Below are 22,519 nucleotides of genomic sequence, written 5' to 3'. Positions count from 1 at the left end.
TTCTGTTTAACAATACTAAAAAATCCTTCATAGATTAATAAAAAAAAAGATGTTTGAAATTAATCGGATATGTAAATTAAGTAAATTTTAGTGACTTATTTAAATCAGACTTATTAAACATGTGATCAAGCGAACCAACTTGAATCAACCTGGCTAGGTTTAGATATAGTTAGGGTTTAGATATAGTTAGTATAAGGAGTTAAATTTAAACTCCATTATCACCATTGTTAAAAAGATTAAGCGGTTTTTTCAGCCCTTATTCATTTTACTACACAGATAAATTCGAATTTAAATACGTAAATTAACAAAACTAAAAACTTTATATGTTTAATATTAAGAGCGTGTGAATAATTAAAGCTTATTTGTCCATATATAAATATAATATTGATGATACCAGATATATGTGTATAAGAGTTTAGCAATTCTCTTGTTCAAAGATTAATTTTCTATTTCGTTCTTGCTTTATTCTAGCGAGAAAATGGTTATTTTCTTCAAAATTTTAAATATATTTCTTTTTTTTTAAATGTTTATTACGTATTAACTAGATTAATAACCTTAATACTCATAAAATTAAATTAAAAGAAAATAATTAAGATATAGGAAAAAAATTTATTATTCTTATCACATTCAATAATTTTATACAGTTTAAAATAAAAAATAATTTAAATATATTTTTTTTAATTATTCGAAATGTTTTTTAAAGGCATAACTAAAAAGAAGTACAAACTCCAAAATGGATAATGATTTGAGTAAAAATAATTGATGCTAACATTCCATTAAAAATAATCAAATAATCTCACATTATTTAAAAAATCTAGACCTAAAACAAGACTCTCTTTTTTCATATGCAAACATATATTAGAGAAATGATAGTTTTACTTTTTTGTAGAGATGATAGTTTTACTTTGGAAAATGATACTTGAACAACCATTTTTGACAACATTTAGACACGCGCACACGTGTCTAAATTTGAGTGGTCCAGTTGAAAAAATTAAATGAAAATGGACCACTCATATTTAGACACGTGTGCGCGTGTCTAAATGTTGTCAAAAATGGTTGTTCAAGTGTCATTTTCCTTTTACTTTTCATGTGAGTGTTGAATAAAAATTAGTTGAGTGAGTGATTGGATGATTTAATAATTATGTGTAGGAAGAAAGAGTAGATTAAGGATGGTGACTGAAATGGGGTGCACTAGTTAGTGAACAGTTGAGTGAAAGGTCCTTCACATACATCGAAACAGCAGATGTTGCGCCTGCCATTATAGATGAATGCCTTAAAATCAAATGTTTTCACTGATTTCATCACACGATTGTTGGTCTCAGTCATTCTGATGCAACAGAATTCTGACGACCCACTTCGACTGGTCTAAGGTTTTTCTTCAAATGACTTATTCAACTAAAAATCATATTGCTTTTCATTTTTCCCCAGAATAAACTTTAATTGATATATGATGGAATGTCACTTATCACTCGCTTTTGGGAATGCCGGCAGAAAGAGAAAAGGAATTAATCCTAATTAGACCTTTTATCTTCTCCCATTGCATACATTTCGAATTCACACAAATTAAAACTATCATTTTTCACTTTTTTTTCTTAAAAAAACAATTCAACTGATTGTGTTATGAAAATATATCAAATAATAGAATCACTTGTGTTACTCATTAAATCATCTTCGTGATGATAATACTTAATAAATATTAAAAAAATGTTTTATATGTATTGAAAATGCGAAGAAATATTTCTTGACTGAGGAAGAAGAGGAACAATGATAAAAGCAAGAATATATTTTACAGTGTATCTCAATATTCGATACGTCATTTTCTTATGTAGTGCTCGTAATTTACCATAATAGCAAATTTAGTAAACTATTTTATATATTAAAATTAATTCATAATCAAATAAGTATAATTGCAACACTTGAGTTAAGTTATTCAAAAAAAATGCTAACACGGAGTAGATTCCTAACTGATGGGGATTTGCGAACATGTTAAAACTTTTACTGAAAATGTATTTAATATTTCATATTTTATTGGGTGTCAGGTAACATTGTATCCGGATACATAGAAAAAAATGTTTTATATTATAATATAAAAAACATAATATTTCATACTGAAGTGATGTTGTATAAGCTGATAAGAGTATAATAAAGATCACGAACAAAATACTTCTTAGATTAAGGACTTATCCGCGCTGTATTGCACAAGTCCCCCAGATACAACAGGAACTTCTCAGAAATTTCTGAGGATCTCAGAACTAGCAAGGAACTCTAAATAGAGTATAAGAATAACCCAGAATAATTTTAGAAGAGAAAAAAAGAGCTAGAGAATGAAACTCAGAAAAGAGGAGAATAAGAAAGAATGAAATTTTGTGTGTCTTGGAATGGAGGAGGAGCTCCCTATTTATAGAGTTCATGGATCAAGCCCATGATCCAAAAATCCAAAATATCTTTTAGAAAAATAATATTTTAATTAATTAAAACGTTGCAAAATGAACGTTGGCAGCCCCTAGCTTGCGGAAGACGTTGGAAGCTCAATACCTAGGAAGGCTACAGAGCACGTGGTCAAAACCACTCCACAAAACTGCATCTTCCGATTCTTCAACACGCACAAACTACGGAAGAAAGATCTTTTGCAATACAGGTTTTACAACAAGTGTATCAACTGTACTTATTTGAATCCATCATCCAAGTTAGATAAGATTCATTAGATAAGATTAATTAGTAATTATGTTAATTATTCATACAAATAAAACAGGTTAATAATTAGATTTAATATAATTAAGCAATGTTTAGGCTATACTAATAAAAAATCTATAAAGAAACTTATAAATACTAGTAAAAAATATAGTTGTTAAGACTTTTGCAACATATATTATAACATTAATTGCTAAATTGTTCAAATAACGAACAAACTTAAGCATGAGGAGTATCTTTAATAGGTACACTCAATTGACTAGAGTGTATGAGCCACAAGGAAAAGACTTGAGGAGTGAGAGATATTGCTTGAAGTGAACACTTAACCTATACACTCGAAACATTTTGCGTCCACTGTGGGTTGAGCAGGATTTTTAAAGCCTAAATGGTGATCACAAGAAATATGGTGAAGAACCAAGCTCAAGAGGAGATCGTCAACAATCAAATGGACTTGATCAAGATGATAACAAAAATGCAACGACAAAAGATGAGATTCAAAGAAAGTATGAAGAGGAGATAAGGACGCTAAGATTCGAGAATGAGATTTCGACAAGAGAAGGATGACAAAGGCCTCGTGTCGTCCACTCTGACCCTTCCTATACCAGCCAAATAACCATAAGAGGAGGCGAACTAGATAGTCCAAGCTAGCAGCTTCGCCTTAAGCAAGGACCATCTTCATTCTGTTGCAATGGTCAACATGACCTATTTGTTTCTGTTTTGTTGTCGAAATCACATAAGCTCTAATACCCAATAATTCGACAATGCTAATGTTCAACAAGTACGATGGGTCCTAGGACGAGATGCAGATCTTCATGAACCAGATGGAAATGTACACCATGAACGATGCCATATGGTGCACCATGCATGAGGATGGCTAAGAGCATGAGTGAATTGAGGAAAAGAGCAGCCCAGTTCATGCAAGTCGAGGACATGAAGGACTTCTGCAAGCAAATGCATGCAGAAACATCTAACACAAAGAAGAAAGTGGCAAAAAAGAAATCATTTGGGGAAAAGAGAAACTGAAAGGTCCCCGCTTCAGCAGTTATACCTCTCTTAACATTAGTCAAGATATTGGAAGAGACCCTCAATGTCAATTTGTTACCGGCACCAAGAAAAAAGCAAACTTCTTTCAGTGTCGATGGTAATAAACATTTTTTGTACCATCGGAACCTCGGACACACAACTAAGGAGTGTTCAACATTGAGGGACAAAATTAAGGAACTTGCGGGAGCCGATCACCTGAATCAGTTTATCAGGAAGGATCGGTCAAAGAGAATCCACCTAAACAGAGGCGTCCTACACGAAGCCTCAAGCATGAACACAAAACTAAACGAAGGAAAGAACCTTCCCAATAGAGAAGCAAAAGTAAAAGTTGCAACATGGATTGTTTGTTGAGAGGTTACACCAACACGGTCTCAGGAGGATTCGTAGGAGGAGGATCCACAGTGTCGACACACAAGAGACACGTCAGAGCGATCAAGTTGGTACATTCGTTGGAACGAAGGATCAAAAACATGTCACCCATCACATTCACTAATGAGGACTTCAAGACACCAGACCCCAATCAGAATAATCTAATGGTTATATCCATTAGGCCGACTGGCTATGGGATCAACATGGTCTTGTTCGATCAGGAAGCTCAATCAATATACTCTACTGGAAATCATTTTAGAAGATGTATATCTCTGAAGACTTTATTGTGTCATATAAGAGCAAATTATAGGTTTGAAGAAGTGGACACCCTCGGGTACTTAGGCTTACAAACCAAGGTTAGATCGTGCTTCAATGCATTGGGCGCAATTGTATCTACCCTACACTTGGCTATGAAATTTCTTTCAGACAAGGGGGAATCTACATTGTACACATTGATTAGCAGATCGCCCAAGAATGCAAGGTTGTCGAGCTAAAGATAGTCCCTTACCAGTCGTCCAGTAATCAGAGGTGGCAATGACTAACCTGAACCCCAATACCAATACATACGACCGGATGAAGCCTCAAAAGGAAACAAAAGACTTGAAGATAGGCTAATTAGATAATCAAGTTACCAAGCTCGGTAGCAACTTAAGTTGGGAGCAGAAGTAGAAACTAGTGAAGGTTCTCCTAAAGAACAAGGACTTTTTCGCATGGACTTCAACTAACATGTCGGGCATCCACCCCACAATAATGTCGCACAAGATGAGAATCTTCAAGGAGGCAAGACTGATCTTCTAGAAGAAGCGTAAGCTTGGGAATGAAATGTGGAAAGCAGTGGAGGCCAAAGTGAAGAAGCTACAAGAGGCAGGTCTTATTAAAGAAGTGAAATACATTACTTGACTTGCCAATGTGGTATTGGTGAAGAAGTCAAGCAATCTATGGAGAATGTGCACGAACTTCACTGATCTGAACAAGGTCTACCTCAAAGACATGTATCCCCTCCCCAGTATCAATCAGTTGGTTGACGGGGGACCAACCATCAAGTGTTCAACTTCTTAGACACGTACTCAAGGTATAACTAGATATCAATGTACATCCAAACAAAGGCAAGATTGTTTCCATCACAAAAAGAGCTAACTATTGTTATGAAGTCATGTTGTTTAGTCTGAAGAATGTAGGGGCCACCTATCAACAACTCATGGATAAGGTATTCCATAATCAGATTGGCCAAAGTATGGAGGTCTACGTCGATGACATGGTTGTGAAGTCTTAATCAGTTGACAACCATGAAGAGGACTTGGCGAAGATCTTTAAGCAAATCCAAAAATACAACATATGCCTCAACCCGATCACTTGACGACAACCCCAATAAAAAATACGCTAATACATCATTAACGTACCCCATACCCTCCTGTTTGAGGGAAATCCTCCTGAAGAGATGTCGATGGCAGCCATTTTATTACCTTGAATGGAAAGAATTAATTGTTGAATGATGCAGAGATGACCATCAGATCAAAAATGGTGAAAATGATAGAACCACCTACCCCTATTTATAAAAATTCTCAAGGACATGTGACACTCTCACAACCATCAAATTTTGCACTATCCAACGATAAAGGACAAGACGACGACTTCGCACTCACGACAGACCTTACAACATACTCAATGTGGTAGTGTGACCCTTGATCACCAATGATCAAATCCTTGACCCAATGGTTAGATTTTTAAGACAAAAAACTGACTGAACACAATGGTGAATAAGGCGATTGCATGATCCATGGAGCAAAACAACATATGCCCCAATGTTTGTATCAATAAACCCTTTTCACTTGTCGACTTAAGTCCAAGCTTAAGGTTTGGGGACCTATGTATTGTATATGTACCAACTGATGCTTATAATAACTGAACTTATTGGAACCAATCCTCAAAGTTGGGATGAGACCGATTAATGTCCATCAGATTCAGCTAATCATTCATACAAGTTAAATAGATTAGTAGTCAGGTTTAATAAATTTGGATCGTGATTAGTTTAACCTAATAAAAAACTCATGGAAAAACCTATAAATACAACTCATATATGGTTAATGAAACTTTTGCAACACATATTACAACATTAGTTACTAATTCGTTCGAATAAAATATTAAAATATATCCAATTGGAACCTATGAATAAAAAAAAAAGTTGTTTAAAGTAAACATCTTATCCATACACCCAAAATACATACTAACATCTTTGCAAAATAATTTAAATTTTAGTTCTAACGAAATAATTGAACTTTATAAATGGATGTTTTTGAGCAAGAGCACAAATTTGAATTGTTAGATTAATAGATATATTAAATAGCTATCGCACTATAAAGTATACCTTCAACTTTCTCTTTTTCCTCGTCACCTTGTTCATGATGATGATTTGTGGTTCTAAAATGGCCCAAACAAATATTATCTCCAATCGCATCACTCACGTAAGCACATGTTATCTAGTATGTCTTGTCTCATCTCCTTTTATCCTCTTTTCTTCTCCTTTTCACCCTTTCAATCAAAAATATCATCCTCAATTTTATCATAACCACGTTTAATCTTTTTTTAATTTATAAAATATATCTTGTTTCAAAATTAATTTTAAAATTTAAAATATGTAAACGTTTAACTTTTGACATCTAATTTCATAATAATGGAAAAACCAAATTCTGAATATATATTTTTAATGATTCTAATCGCTATATATTTTAAATTTTATGGAAAGTTCACCACACACTCAGTTATCTTTACTCATACGATTAAAACTAATTAAAATAATTTCTATCATCATGTTGATATCGAGTTTCTTTATCATTGTCATAGTTTAAGTAACTCTTTTCCATCTAATTCGCAAAACTAGTGCATGCCTTTGTTAATTTTTTTATGTATCTCTAAACTTTCCACTATAATTAGTACTCACTTAATGTTGAATTTATTTACCTAATATGTTTTAGACTTTCTTTAAGGTCTAGGTGATTCTCTTACTTTGAGACACTTTATTATTATTATTATTATTATTATTATTATTATTATTATTATTATTATTATTATTATTATTATTATTATTATATTATAATAATAATTATTATTATTATAGAATTATCCCTCTTTTAATTTATTGTTTCTTACCCAGTAGAACCCACAATTAAGCTATTACTCCCTCCACCACCACACACTTCTTCCTACACCTCTTCGTTCCTTTTTTATCCTTTAGTAATATTGTGAATATGCGTTGAATTCTTAAACGGATGTCAATATCTGTTGAAGGACAAACAAATGTGATATTCGTCCACGGATGTTGACATCCGTTTAAGGATGTACACTGGAAAAATTAAAAGAAGTTTGCATCAGAAAGTTGTTTGCGAGATAGGAGAAGAGTAGAGGGAGAGGGAGAAGAAGTTGTTCCATGTGTCTTCTGCAGGGATGTTCCTTTGGTTCAGCCAATTCAGAGAAAGCTACCAATATAGATACACCACTATTTTATAAAATTGATTTTTATTTTTGGCACAAAGGAAATCGAAACATCCTAAAGCAGAAAGCTAAATGGGAATATGAAGGAAAGCAAGAAGTGAAGAAAGGAAGGGACTTTGGTTGAAAACATGAGTATACAATTATTGGAAAAAAAAAAATAAGAGAGAAAAAGAGTACCTTAGATCTCTTACACTTGTTGGTGTTTGAAATTCAAGGTTTGTGCTATTATTGCTGTTGTTTCTCCTTTTCCTCCTCTCCTTCTCCCCTGGTTCTTTAGTTTGGGTCTCTTAAATTTGAGGAGATGGTAGACGTAAAACAAATTTTTGTCTCTTTTTGTTCTTCTCTGCTTTTGTTTTCCTTTTTTTTCCTTTGATTTCCGTTTTAGGGTACTACAAATTTGATAATATGTTTTTATCTACTATCATTTTTCTTATTTCAAGTGCTACCACACATGACTCTGTTTTTATATTATTAATTTATCTCATAAATTGAAAATAAATCATTATCCGTGCTAAAAAATTAACAAAAACTCATTATTTAATTCAATTTTAGAATTGTAAATTTTTAAACCTTCCTCAATCCAAAATCAGAGTTACGAAATTGTAACTAGTATTTTTGTGTTGTAGAAATAAAATTCATAATAAAAATAGTGAAGGATGTAGGGGTGTAAGGAGATTTAGGATTTTAACAAAAATAAATAAAGTTAAATTAGTGTAAGGTATTTTTGGAATAAAAAAAATAATAAAGAAGTATAGGAAGGACTTGAGATGGTGGAGGGAGCAACTCTCCACGATTAAATCCAGCATAGTTGTAAGCCCAAAATCCTTCGGCCGATAGCCCCATCCATTGAGCCCGCCAACCCATCAGAAAATAGGTGGGGTGTAGATTTCTTTTATCACTTCTAATTAAAAGATCAATCACTCTTTTTTCCAATTGTCACCTCTTACACGTGCTTTTTCCTTATTGATGTCACTTTTGTCATATATTACGTTATGGATGGATTAAAAAAAGAATAGATTGTATAATTAAAAATATATTTAAAATTATATACTAGAAGTCATTCTCTTGTATATGAAAAATGGAAGGTGAACACAAACCAAAAGTTAAAAGATGATTTTTCATATTACATAATAAGCTTGTTTTATAAAAAAAAAATACTTCTAAACTATGTAATCTGAAAACTTCTTCTATGCAAAAAGAACTTTAAATTATACATCCTGAAAATTGAAAATTTGTTAGATTCCAAAATTAAAAAAAAACGACTTTTAGGTTACATAATATAAAAATGTTATAAAAAGTAACTTTTAGATTATATAATTTAAAAGTAAAAAATTTATAAAATTATATAATTCAAAAGTCAACAAAAGTTAGGGTTGTGGCATCCAAAAACTTTATTTTATGCCAATAAGTTTGTTTTTTTAAATATTCATATTTTTGAAATATGGAAGTGGAAAAAAAAACCTTCCCCAATCATATCAACGTAAGTCTCTCCTTTTTTTTTTCAAAGTCAACGTCAACTCTTTTCATTATATAAAAAGTTGAAATATTTTTCTCTCTTTATTATTATATTACATTTGATAATTGATAACTGGTGCAATACACGATGTGGGAAAACATATAGTTTATGTATATAAGAATATATTAAATTTTCAATTATTTGTATATTATTGAAAAAATATATAATTAATGCATCTTTTTAAAATACGCCATCCAGTTCACTTTATTTGTGTAGATAAATAACACGTCGATTAGATGTAAACTTATTCTATTGATAAAAAAATAATAAACATTACTTATTTTTTATCCAATTATAAATTTGAAGTTGATATCATTTTCTAAGTGGCACAACAAATACAAATGAAATTAAGAAATTTAATTCTAGTTAGGAGAACTCACAAATTTCATTAAAATTATTTGTATGGAGTCCATTAATTTAATATATTGTAGAAATGTTAAAACAAAATTAAGTAAATGAATGAAACAATTGAAGAAAATATATTTAAATAAATAGATGTTAGTACAATTATATCAAATATTACATTTTGTTTTGAAAATGCAAACAACAATATGAAATTAGAGATTTCTAAATAAATTGACATCTCCGAATTTTATTAATCATTTTCAGCACAGGCGAAAAAAGAAATCCAAACCTATCATAATTCAAATTTAAAATAAATAGTACGAAAATAAGTTAATTTAACTCACTAAATATACCATATCACACCAACAGAATATGGTAAACAAATGGCATATTAATATATCAAACAATTTATTATAACATAATATTATGCTATCCTAAATTAAATTATTCTGAATATCAAACTGGAAAATCTAAATATGTATAATATGTAACAGCTAAAAATTTAATATTATTCTGTTTTAATATCTTCATCCACTACATTTTCTTTTATACCCTATTTCTTATCCATGTTATCTTAATTTTTTTTCCATTGGACGAACGATCAAAGTTCACTTTTAGTAAGCACATTTTTCTTATATTTTTATTAACACTCTTATCTACTTAGTTATTTCTATTTATTATTAATTTTCTATTTATTTTCCTTATCTAATTTCTCCATCCATCAATTTTAAATATATTTTTTACCATCTTTTCTATTTATTACTCTATAAATACTCACATATCTTCCTTTTCAACACATTATCATTTCATTTCAACACATAACATCTCGTTTCTCACAATCACCATTTTATCATCCTCCTACTTCATCACCTTCATCAAATCTTCACCACTCCATTTTCTACATACAAACTTCTTTGTCACAAGATCTAATTCTGTTTTGATATTCATATTCTCCATTCTTCATTTCTTGCATTTTCTATAATTTCTAAGGTAAAGTAACTAGTAAAATTGTTTTATACATGTTTATGTTTGGTTTGTATGATTTGTTGTGTTGGATATTTCTAAATGATATGCTTTCATCTCTCTTTCCCTTTGGTCAATATTGTATAGTCTACCGTGATGTAAATTTAGTTTTCTTTTTATACTTTCATCTCTCTCCCGTTGATTAATATTGTGCGAACTACCATTATGTAAATCGAGTCTTTTTTATATGTTTTGATTTCATTTACTTACTTGCTCATTATTAAGTTGTATGAAAATGTGGTTTCCAAACCAAAAAAAAAATATGAATTAGGTATTTCATAATTTGAGTTAAGGTTAATTAAAATAGGAAGATAGAAATTAATGATGACTTAATTAGCATTTAAATGTAAAATGAATAAATATATAATTAATGTTATGTGATGTATGTAAATTTAAGTAATATACATATGAATGACATGGTGGATGATCTTGTATGAGATTTTAAAAAAAGATTGTTTAAGGTTGTGAAATAAATAGGGTGCATGTGTGATGAGTAAAGTGAGGGTGTTAACCATAATCTACTCTTTTGTGTGTGGGAGAGTGACCAAGTAAAGTTAGGTCATGAGCCATAATCTACTATATATGATATGTGATTGGGTGAGATATTGTGAATGTAGTGACTTTTATGGAAGGAGCACTGCATTGAAGTGATGTTAAGTGGCGTGTTGAGAGGACTTTGAAGATAATATTTTGACTCTACTAGTACGAGATTCATTTAGAGAAAATATCTAGTCGTTAGAGTCAAAAGAAGTTATTGTCCTTCAATATGAAAAGGACAAGACCTTGCAAATAAGGAACATGTGTCATACTCAAGAAGGATTGATGTCTTAATACGATGTCTCAATATTACAAATGAATACTAAGTTTCTCAATTAATTGATTTTTCAAAAGTAAAATCAAATGTCTATGTTGTGTTTGAGTCATGAGGATGAGCCACGAGAATTGTGTTATGTGATGAACATTTAATTCTTAATGTAAATTGTTAATCTTGAGCTTGGACATGAATTATTTATTATATAAAATATTACTTTCTATTTTTAGACTCTAGTAATCTAATATATTTGTAGATATATAGTGAAATACTTAAGTGTCATCAATTTAAACTAAAATAGTGTCATTTATTATTTTACAGTTTTGTATACTATTTCTAACTATACTTAAAATTAAATATAATTTGATAAAATTATTGAGAGTTCAGTTTGAAGGAGCCTTTTATACGGAGATGACAGTAAAATTAGTATTGGCATCATACACATACTTTGAAGAAATCAAAACTATTAAATTATAAAATAGAGTTGGAAGTCAAAAGTATTGAATGTTAAAATCATTAAAAATTTAAAATAAAATTAAAATCCTAAATTTAAGAGCGAAAGACATTTTCATTATCACTCTTCTTGAATGAAACAGAAGAAGTCAATCAACCTTTTCCCTCACTCAAAAGAAACAGCGGTTTCAGCACGCTGCTACTTACGCAGTCAATCATTTTTTCTTCGTAAAACAAAAACTCTTTTTAAGTTTAGGGTACAGGGTCAAAGAAGCTCATAACTTGTAAACATTGGTCATAACTCTTTAAAATAATAATAAAAACATTTAACTATTTCGTTAGACTATAAATTATTTTATCAAGTATTAATACCTTTTATTTTATAAGATATATAATGTAGTCTTTTACATTAATTTATAATTTTAGATATTGATTCTCGTAAATTTATAGTCTTTTATATCTTAAAGTATCACATAAAATTAACGCAACTCCGGTAATTTAATCACAATTAAATTATAAATAAACTATTAAATCTTGGTGTTGCTCATTCAATCTGAATTTAAAACATGGGATAAGGGAAGTGATAGAACTTTTGCAAAGTATGTTAGTGACTGTTCATTGTATTAATTTTGGACTATTTGATTAACAGAAATTGTTACTATTGCGTATTTGTGATGGGTAGGGTGTTGATCAGATTTAATATTTTAAAGTATATATTCGATCATTTAATTTATTAGACTAATTGGATTCAGATTATTTAAATTACAGATTAATTTGACTGTATTTTTCGGATTACAAAATTATATATTAAATTTTTTAAGTACTCTTATTTGAATAAATAATATAAATATAATAAATCTTAAAAAAATTGACATTTATAATTTTAATAATGATTATTATAATGAATTGTGATTTTTATATAATTTATTATTAAATTTTAAATATCATATTAAAAATAAAAATTTTAATTTCTTTATAAATTTATAAATATTAAAATATAAATTCGAGTTGATTCGAAAATTCAAATAATTTTAATTTACTATTCGAACTCGATTACAATTCATTTTACTCCATTTTATTTATTCAACAATACTCATTTATTCAATTCAACTTAATTATTACTCAAATTTATTTTAAAATTCTTTAATTCGATCAGATTTTTTCTCACCCAAATTTAAGGGGGTGGGGGGTTTAGATAAAAATAATAAAGAGCAGATTGCATACCAATCAATAATCATTATTTCTATCAATTACTCATGTTGTGTTTGCTTCCATCGAAGTACTATTCACGAGCAACGAAAGGCGAGTGGTTGATGAGTTTGGTTCGAGTGATTTGAATGAAAAAAAATGTAAAGGAAAACCACATTAGCAAGGTAAAAAATCTCAAACATAACCCTCTGTCGTGATGAAACTTGTTACAGAAAAAAAAATTCAAATAAATAAAATATTATCGGATATAATATATATATATATATATATATATATATATATATATATAATAAATTTTTAATTTTTCTATTTTATACATATAATATAAATAATATAAAATAATAATAAAATAACAAATAATAAAAAAAACAATAATAATAACAAAATAATAGTAAATTATATTTATGTAATTTTAAATGATTATTTTTATTTTATTTTAACGTGACTTTTGTTATTTATATTTAAATTTTTATCACATTTGTCTTTAAGAATAAAATGATAATCATTTAATTATATCAATTAAAACATTTTTTAACCTTTCATACACAAATTTTCATAAACTTTAGTTTTAAATTCACTTAAATTATAAATCTTTTTCTTAATTCAAATGATTTATCCCACCTTTTTTTTCCTCATGTTTATTCTTCCAAATTTATTATCAAATCCAAAGTCACCCTTGAATTCATTTGTTCATGTACCTGTTATTTTATATGTTTTTTCCTTTCTATTATTCTCAACAAATTAGTTTATAAAATTAAGCGAAAATATAATGGAAAAACTCCAACTTTCATGTATTATGATGTGCATTTCAATCAATTACAAATTAGCATAAAATATAAAAGAAGTCAACTAATTACGACATTTAATTAAACCATAGCTAAATGACATCACTAAATTCTAATTAATCTTTACCACCTATCCTCACGGATTTTTTCAACAAATAATCGTCTTAAAATAGTTTGCTAAAATTGCAATCTGCTCTCAAAAAAATATTAGAAATATTTTGGTTTACACAGTTTTTCTTAGTGTCCAAATTTAAAAAAAAATGAAATTCATCTCATTACGTTTTAGCTTTATATGTAATATAGTATTTCGATGAAAAAGTATACTAAATGCGGCATATTTTTACGTTGACTGCAATTTATTAAAAATTTACAATTTTAAGGAGTTTAATATTATATAGTAGGAACACAGTTTTCTATTTTGTAGTTTCTGAGACACTAGTTAATTATAAATATAAGTTTAAACTTCGGATGATCCTCGTATTTATATGGAAATCTTAAATTGGTCATCGCTTTTTTTTCGGTCTCAATTGGGTCTATAAACTTATAAATTTGAGTCGATTAAGCTATTTCCGTTAACTTTTCACTGACGTCGTTTAATTGTGCTGAGGTGTATTTTTTTTTACATAAAGTGGCATTCTATATTAAATTGAATGGGTGATTGTTGTACAATCAACAATTCGATGTGGCGGCTTCTTCTTCTACTTCTTTTACAGCCACCGGAAACCTTTCCAGAATCGCCCCACCGGTCGCGGCGGCCAGCCGCTGGTACCCGCCGACCTCGACTGCAAAAAAGATTTCAATAGGAGTAGCGTGAAAAAGGGGTTTGAGATGTTGGAGGAGATGGTTGGGCAGGGTTGGAAGCCAAATGTGTACACGCACACAGCTTTGATTAATGGCCTGTGCAAGAAAGGTTGGACTGAGAAGGCATTTAGACTCTTTCTCAAGCTTGTTCGAAGCGAGAATCACAAGCCTAGTGTAGCGACAATAATAGCGTGTATGTCACACCTTCATCTCTTCTCTATCACAATATCGTTTTGGGGAAAAAGACTAATGCTTTCTTTGTTGGGGGTGCAGGAATTGAAGGTGGGGTGGAGAGTTGCGTTGGCCACGGTTATTGGGTTTCTTGGATCAGCTTTTGGGATCGTTGGAGGGGTGGGTGGGGGTGGCATTTTCGTTCCCATGCTCACTCTTATTGTGGGTTTTGATACTAAGTCTGCTACTGCTCTATCTAAATGTAATAAGGCTCTCTGCTAAAATTGATTAAATGATAAAGTTGAGGAATTCTCTGTTAAAATTTCGTTCGACTCCACTTTAGGTTTTCCAATTCAGAGACAATTCTCTGCTAAAATTGATTAAATGATAGTAAAAAAAACTACTGTAACATTTACAGCAGCTAAAAGATGGAGAAATTGTGGAGGTCATTGGATGAGATAAGTTTAGTGCTGCCTCCGTGCAGTGTCTCGCGGTGGTGTTTAATGGCGGAGGCATGGCGCCCTGATAAGGAGAAACACGATTAGGTTTCTGTGCTTTGATGGAGGTGCGGAGCGTTCTGGTTGTGGTCATGGAACCACGACTTAGGATTTTTTAGTGACGCGATTCAACCATGGTAGCGTCTTCGCGGCGGCTTTCCGGGACTAGAGTTTTGCAAAGGAGATGACGACGAGAGTGATGAGGACAGTGGCGAGGGTTCAAAGGGTTTTTCAAATTGGGTCTATGTGATCTTTCTGAATGTAGGCTATTTTTCCCTTTTTTTTCTGTTTGCATAATTTTTCTACTTTTTTTTTTAATTTATTAAATTCCCGTCAGCATATTTTTTTAATAAAATATCCACCTCAGTATATCTATCTCAACACATTTTAACACCATTTTTGACAACTTATGACAAAATTAACTCAATTTTATAAATATTTAGACTCAATTAAAATATTTTACAAATCAATTAAGATAATTGAAAATATAACCATCCATCTGACATTTCCATATATAAATACGAGTGACAATTATTTAAACCATATATGTATTAAAAAAATTTGTGAGAGTCAGAAGAAAGAAATAAATAGATCATAGTGGAGAAAGAAAATAGAAGTATTTTCTAATGTCTTATCGTGGTCTGCAAGACTATGGAGTCAGTCAAATACGTTGGTTGGGGTCACCGTTCCTTCTTTGCATTTTCCCCTTTGAAAATTCTGCACTCCCAAACGCGCACATGCACACTCTCAATTCATCCCAATATATACCAATGGATATAAACTCACTTACAAACCAAGCCAATACCGTTTCTTTTCTAAACCAATAAGCCACAATGTCCTTCTTTTCCTCTTCAAAGCCCGATTCAAACCTCGCCACCGCCAAGGCGGTCCTCTCCACGGCGGCATCGGTGGCCGCCACTGCAATGGTCATCCGTTCGGTAGCCAGCGAGATCCTCCCGCCGGAGTTCATGTCGTACGTCAGAGATGGCCTCCGCAGCGCGCTGTCGCGGTTCTCATCGGAGACAACTATGGTGATCGAGGAGTTCGACGGTCTCGTGAGCAACCAAATCTACGAGGCGGCGGAGACCTACCTCGGCTCCAAAATCTCCCCCTTCACGCAGAGACTCAAGGTGACCAAACCCGAAACCGAAGACACCTTCATCCTCACAATGGAGCGCAACGAGTGCCTCAACGACGTGTTTAACGGTGTCAAGTTTAACTGGGTCCTGGTGTGCCGTCAAGTGGAGAGACAACTCTTCCACAACCCGCGCGACATGAACTCCACTTTGAAATCGGAGGTTCGGTCCTTGGAACTGAGCTTCCACAAGAAGCACAAAGACATGGTCCTCAACACCTACCTTCCCTTCATTCTGAGGGAGGCCAAGTCCTTGAAGCAGGAGACGAAGGCCTTGAGGATCTTCACCGTCGATTATCACTGCATGTACGGAAACCCCAACGACGCTTGGACTGGGATCAATCTGGACCACCCCGCGACTTTTGACACGCTGGCTATGGAGCGTGACGTGAAGGAGTTTGTGGTGAGGGATTTGGAGACGTTTGTGGCGAGGAAGGAGCATTATAGAAAAGTTGGGAAGGCATGGAAAAGAGGGTACTTGCTCTATGGACCTCCCGGTACAGGAAAATCCAGTTTGATTGCTGCTATGGCTAATTACCTGCGCTTTGATGTCTATGACTTGGAGCTCACCCAGTTGCAGACCAATTCCGATCTCAGGAGATTGCTCATTGCCATGGCTAATAGGTCCATTCTCGTTGTTGAGGACATTGATTGCACTATTGAGTTTCACGAGCGCAGAGCGGAGCTCACACCCTTTCGCTCTGCAAATAATAACGACAGACAGGTTTTTCCCTCTTCCTTTTATTCCATGGAAACTTGTTCCTGTTTGATGGGAGTCTACATTCACAGAAAAAGACATGATAAAGTTCTTCTGTGACACGTGTGGGTTTTAGGCTGGAAAATTGGTTCTGTCCACTTCCTTTCTTCTATTTTTTAAATTGAAAACATTTGTTAGAACCACAAAGTTTGTTATTTTTGTGATTTTGTTCTGTCTTTTGTGAGAAGGTCAATTACTGTGCTTTTCCTCTGCGTTGTATGTGAAAACTATAAACTTGGGATGGATTTCGATCCTCCCAATCATGTTTTTGCATACGAATCGCATTAAACTGAATTGGGTCTCTCTTACCTTCTTTTATCTTTGTTATTCAGGGTAGTTAAATTCTAGACAAGGGTAGACTAACTTATCTCAAGGAAAATTTGGGTTACATAATCCCATTGTAGATTAATACATGTGTCAACTCTACACGATTTTTAACCCAATTTACTATGATAAGTTAGACAGTCCTTCTAGATGAAGTTAACTCTCATTTTGTTTAATATATGTTTTGTTGTAAGTGTTGGGCTTATGCTCAGTCTCCTAAAGTAAGGTGATTATTCCTGGTTGTTCTGTTCTGGTGTTGGCGATCGCGCAGTGTAGTTGCTGGATGCCCAAAATTGATTTATCATGTTCACTTGTACTTTTTCATTTTTTTTCGTATGTATTATTTTCATCCTAAAATTTCTTCTAAAAATGCAGGTTACACTGTCGGGGTTGCTGAATTTCGTTGACGGGTTATGGTCAAGTTGTGGGGACGAGAGGATAATAGTTTTCACAACAAACCACAAGGAGAAGCTTGACCCTGCGTTGCTCCGTCCTGGTCGCATGGATGTTCATATTCACATGTCCTATTGCACTCCCTGTGGTTTTAGGCAGCTATCTTCCAATTACCTCGGACTAAAAGAACATGATCTCTTCCCACAGATCGAGGAAGAAATTCAGAAAACCCAGGTGACTCCAGCTGAAGTGGCAGAACAGCTTCTGAAGAGCAACGACACTGAAACTTGTCTTAAACAGCTTATAGATTTCCTAAGAGAAAAGAAAGAAACACAGGAACTGGAGGCTAAAAGGAAGGAACAGGAGGCCAAAGATAAAGAGGAACAGCAGAAGAAGGAGCTCGATGATGGTGATAAAGGAGAGGGGGTTGATAATGACGAAAAGAAAAGTACAACCGAGTTAAACAACACTTGCTGAAATTTTAGATTCGGTAGGGTCAATTACTCACTACCATAAATTTTCCATTTCGTTTAGCTCGAACTTGGAGTATATATATGGTATGGTTATTTATCTTTTTCAGTCTTCCTAAGATTTTCTAGTATACTTATTTTACTGTTTCACTTTCTGTTTTGTTAAATCCACGGGAGAACTATCGGATGATAGATAAGAGTTGGTTCCAATTTGTGAAACCGTACGTGTCCACCATATTGTGCAAGAAGAGAGATAAATATATTTAATACTATACTATTTGAAAGGGAACATTTTTGTCATCTTCTTTTTCCATCTCTCTTTTCTGCATTTCTTATCATTTTTTTTTCCATCATGAAATTACTTATCATATCTTTTACTTCCTATCCTTTTTCTAAGTACTTTTCATTGGGTGTATAGTAAATACTACTTCGTATCCCAACGATTTTTCTGTGTTTTCTTATAACAAATTTTTATACACGGATACCATATAATAATCTAAGAGTGACAAAAACACGTGAATTGTATAAAGATCAAGACTACTTTCACATTTTTTTTTCTCAACGATAATGGATATATATCTCTAATTTAACTTGCTTGGCATTAAGCAATTGTCTGTGTTTCTTTCAAAATTACTTACATAAAATACATTATTTTTCATAAATTGTTCTTTTATTTATCTTAAAGATATTTGCTATTAAATTTTCAAAAAAATTGTGGTAGTTTATCAGCTTCTTTCTTCAATAGTATATATAGACTAAGTTTATGTAGGTTGTTTATGTTTTAAAGCATTTATGAGAACTTTTACCAATTTTGATTAGAAAATGATTCTATTTGTTATGAGTTGAGTTGTTTCTTGAAATCTTAGAAATAAACTATGTTCGTATTTATATTTTTATAATTATACAATTCAAATTTTTTATTTTTTTAAGAAAAGTTATTGACTTAAGTTAATTAATTTGACTTTTATTTATAACAATATTAAATATGTGAATTAATGTGTTATATTTATATATTTATTTTATTTTATTTATAATAATATAATTGCCTACATTTAATAAATTTTAAATTTCATCATGTATTTTTTTTTATATTTTTTATATTAATTTATTTTTATTTTAATAATTTTTTATACAATAACAAATTATTAATAGGCTTTAAAATATTAAGATAGTTGAGATATGGGGGGGTTTGGGTTTGTTAATTTACCTAGCTTTCACTTACACTTGTTCTTGTATTTTGAAGTAGCGCATTTTTCATTTATTTCATAAAATTTTGTAGGAATGAATGGGTAGTCTAGGTTTGGATGAAAATTTGTCTTATTCTATGAAAAAATAAAATAATACTAAACATGCAAGTCTTTGCATGAGGATGATGATGATCCACATGTCTAGATGTTAACCAAACATGCAAGATTTTGTATATTTGTGAGTAGATGGCGCAAGGTCGATATATATATATATATATATATATATATATATATATATATATATATATATATATATATATATATATATATATATATATATATATATATATAACATGGGCATATGCTATGATTTACCATTGGATTAGTATTTTCCACCGTTGGATTATTTCAAAAGCATAGTGCACTCTTTATATTATATTCTTTTTCTTCTTTCTTCTTCCTCACCCTTCTTTATCAAAGCATATATGAAAACTACTATGGCAGCAAGAGAAAGGTAAAGGAATAAAGTTGAGGTGTATGAATGAGATTAGTTAAAACATACCTTAGAAGTCCTACATCGACTAGGAATAAAGTCAATTTATAAAGTCAATTTATAATATATAAGAGAGGTGCAAACTCCATCTGTTTTCACCCGTTATTGGGTCACTATCGGACATCCATTAATTTTTACTATGACACAATGTCTATAATACATACCAAATATTTGTCTTTATTTGTGTTATTGCTATCTTAATATTACATATTTATTTATTTTTTAAAAATAAATAAAAATATAATTAAAATTATTGAACTCGGATTATTAAAATTTGTATATTCATTTCAACTAAAAGCTCCGAATAGAAGTAATTGAATTCGAAAAATAATAAATTATAAATTCTCCTTATTACCATTTGTTCTATTGAATTGGCTTCAAATCTAAAAGGAGAAAAAAATATCAAGAACCAGTTGTTTAATTTATGTTTGTTTTTATACTTTCATGCCATCATTGTAAATAAATTACCAATTTAAGAATAAATATCTAATTACATGCTTAATCAACTTAAATGATGGGACAAGAAATTCATTGTTCTCCTTCTTTTCATGGTTCCAAGTTAATCCAAATAATCCAACTCAAATCCAAATTCAAACCATTCACACTTTCTACTTCTAGCAAACAAAAATTCACCGAAAACAAATATGATGTAAGACAAATTTATCCTTAAAAATTGGAAACTATAATCTAAAATTTAGAAATTTGTTCAATTTCAAATTTTTTTTTTCATTGTTCCGTAATAATAAATGATAATTGTTATTTTTTTAATGCTATTTGTATTTTTAATTCATATTTACAAAAGTAATATTATTTTTTTTGGAGAATTTATCAATGTTTGAAAGAAAATATCTTCATTAAAAATTTTGACAAATAATCTTAACTTGCGGGTTGGAAAAAAAAAGTGGATTCCAAGTAATCTCATGAACAAATTATATTTGTCATTAATTCTTTTAACAATGAAAATGTATATTAGAAAATAATGCTAAAAAATTACTTTAATAATGATGAAAAAATAATTATAATAAACTTTAATATTTAAAATAATCTCATAACCAAAATAATAATATCAAGTAAACAATAAGAACTTAGAAAATAGATCATTAAAGTTGATAAGTGTTTTAAGATAATGAAATCAATTATCTTAATGTTAAAAAATTTAATAATATAAATAAAATTTTATAATCACATTTCACTATCAAAAATATTTACCATCTCTCTAAAACCTTTCTTCTAGACTTCTTCATCCTTCTCTCTAAGATTTTTAATTCTTGAGTCATCTCATTGACAATCAGAAAGTACTTAGGTGATCATAGTAGTGATATCTTCAACATCATTCGACCAATTTTTCCTATAGAGTAAGTTAGTTAATACTCTTTTTTCTTTTGATTTTCTATTTAAGCCACAATTATGTAGGTATGACACACGTGTCATCCAACCTCTTTTTCTAGTTTCTTGTCGATCAGTAGTCCTAATAACCTACCTTGATCATAATTATCTGGTTTGTAGGTATCATTAAAGCTTTTTTAGTTAAGACAAAGGTTCTTGGGCTAGTAGAGTTGTATAAGTCTTTTATCAGGTAAGGAAATCTAATATTTACTTTAATTTCTTATTAAGAAGTATGCAATTATGTTTAATAGAGTGTGAGATGTATGTTTGGTTGAATCTGTTACAATTTGAGTGAAGTTGTATCTTGATGAGTGAATACTTGCCTATTCATGAATATTGTAGTGTATGTGTATGAAATAATGGTTACTTGGACATGTGATGCTGTTGTGTTGGAGTCTAATTAGGTACAAAACTGATGCAGGATTGAAGATAGTAAAAAGAAAGTGTTATTGGTTGTTTTTGGCCTGAGTTCGGATTTTGATAGGTGAATTCCTAGAGGAGTAACTTTGGGGTAATAACTAATGTTTGGAATTTGTCTTAGAGTTATTTTAAACTTGTCTAAAACCATAATGGATCCAAATATGAGGTTGAAATGAGAAGTAGTGGTTAAGTAGAGTTGTAGGCTAGACTTGGTTAAAAAAAGGGATTTTGATAGGCAATATTTTGATATAATGGTTGGATGGAGAAATATGGGGTTTCAGGTCTCTTTTTAGGCTATTTATTAGAACTTGTTTGGATCTTTAGTTTATCAAAATGTGATTAGAAATGGATAGAATTGAGTAGTGAGCTTTTAAATGGTGATTTGGATATTGATGAGTCTAATTTATGGAAAAAATAGTTTTAAGGTCTATACTTGTATTTTGGTTCATATGTGTCTTGGGAGGTATGTTTGAGGTAAGGAAGTTTAAGGTTGGTAGGTTCAAATTCTGCATAATTGTTATTTTGGAGAATTCTATAGTCTCGCTTAGTAAGCATAGGCTCGTTGGATGAGTAAAACCCATTATTTTTGTATTTGCAAAACGAGTGATTTCTCATTAAGCGAGAGAGGTCCTTTTGCTAGGCTAGGATAGGTGGTGAACGACCTTTTAAGATCATGTTTTAAGGCTTTCC

The 22,519-nt window shown here is 31.0% G+C and overlaps 1 protein-coding gene across 1 annotated transcript; it reads left to right on the top strand.

Annotated features, from left to right (window-relative positions):
• The first annotated feature begins 15,858 nt into the window (after window positions 1-15,858).
• LOC124832796 (AAA-ATPase At3g50940-like) lies at window positions 15,859-18,572 on the top strand. Its single transcript, XM_047307089.2, has 2 exons — window positions 15,859-17,063; window positions 17,796-18,572. The coding sequence occupies exons 1-2, from the start codon at window positions 16,038-16,040 to the stop codon at window positions 18,288-18,290; spliced, it is 1,521 nt and encodes a 506-aa protein (XP_047163045.1). The 5' UTR covers window positions 15,859-16,037; the 3' UTR covers window positions 18,291-18,572.
• Window positions 18,573-22,519: the final 3,947 nt, after the last annotated feature.

The sequence above is a fragment of the Vigna umbellata genome, chromosome 1 (assembly GCF_029865625.1).
Source record: "Vigna umbellata cultivar VRB3 chromosome 1, Vumbellata_1.0, whole genome shotgun sequence".
Taxonomy (NCBI): Eukaryota; Viridiplantae; Streptophyta; class Magnoliopsida; order Fabales; family Fabaceae; genus Vigna; species Vigna umbellata.
Note: the sequence above shows the minus strand (reverse complement) of the source record. Positions and strands in the feature narration are given on the sequence as shown.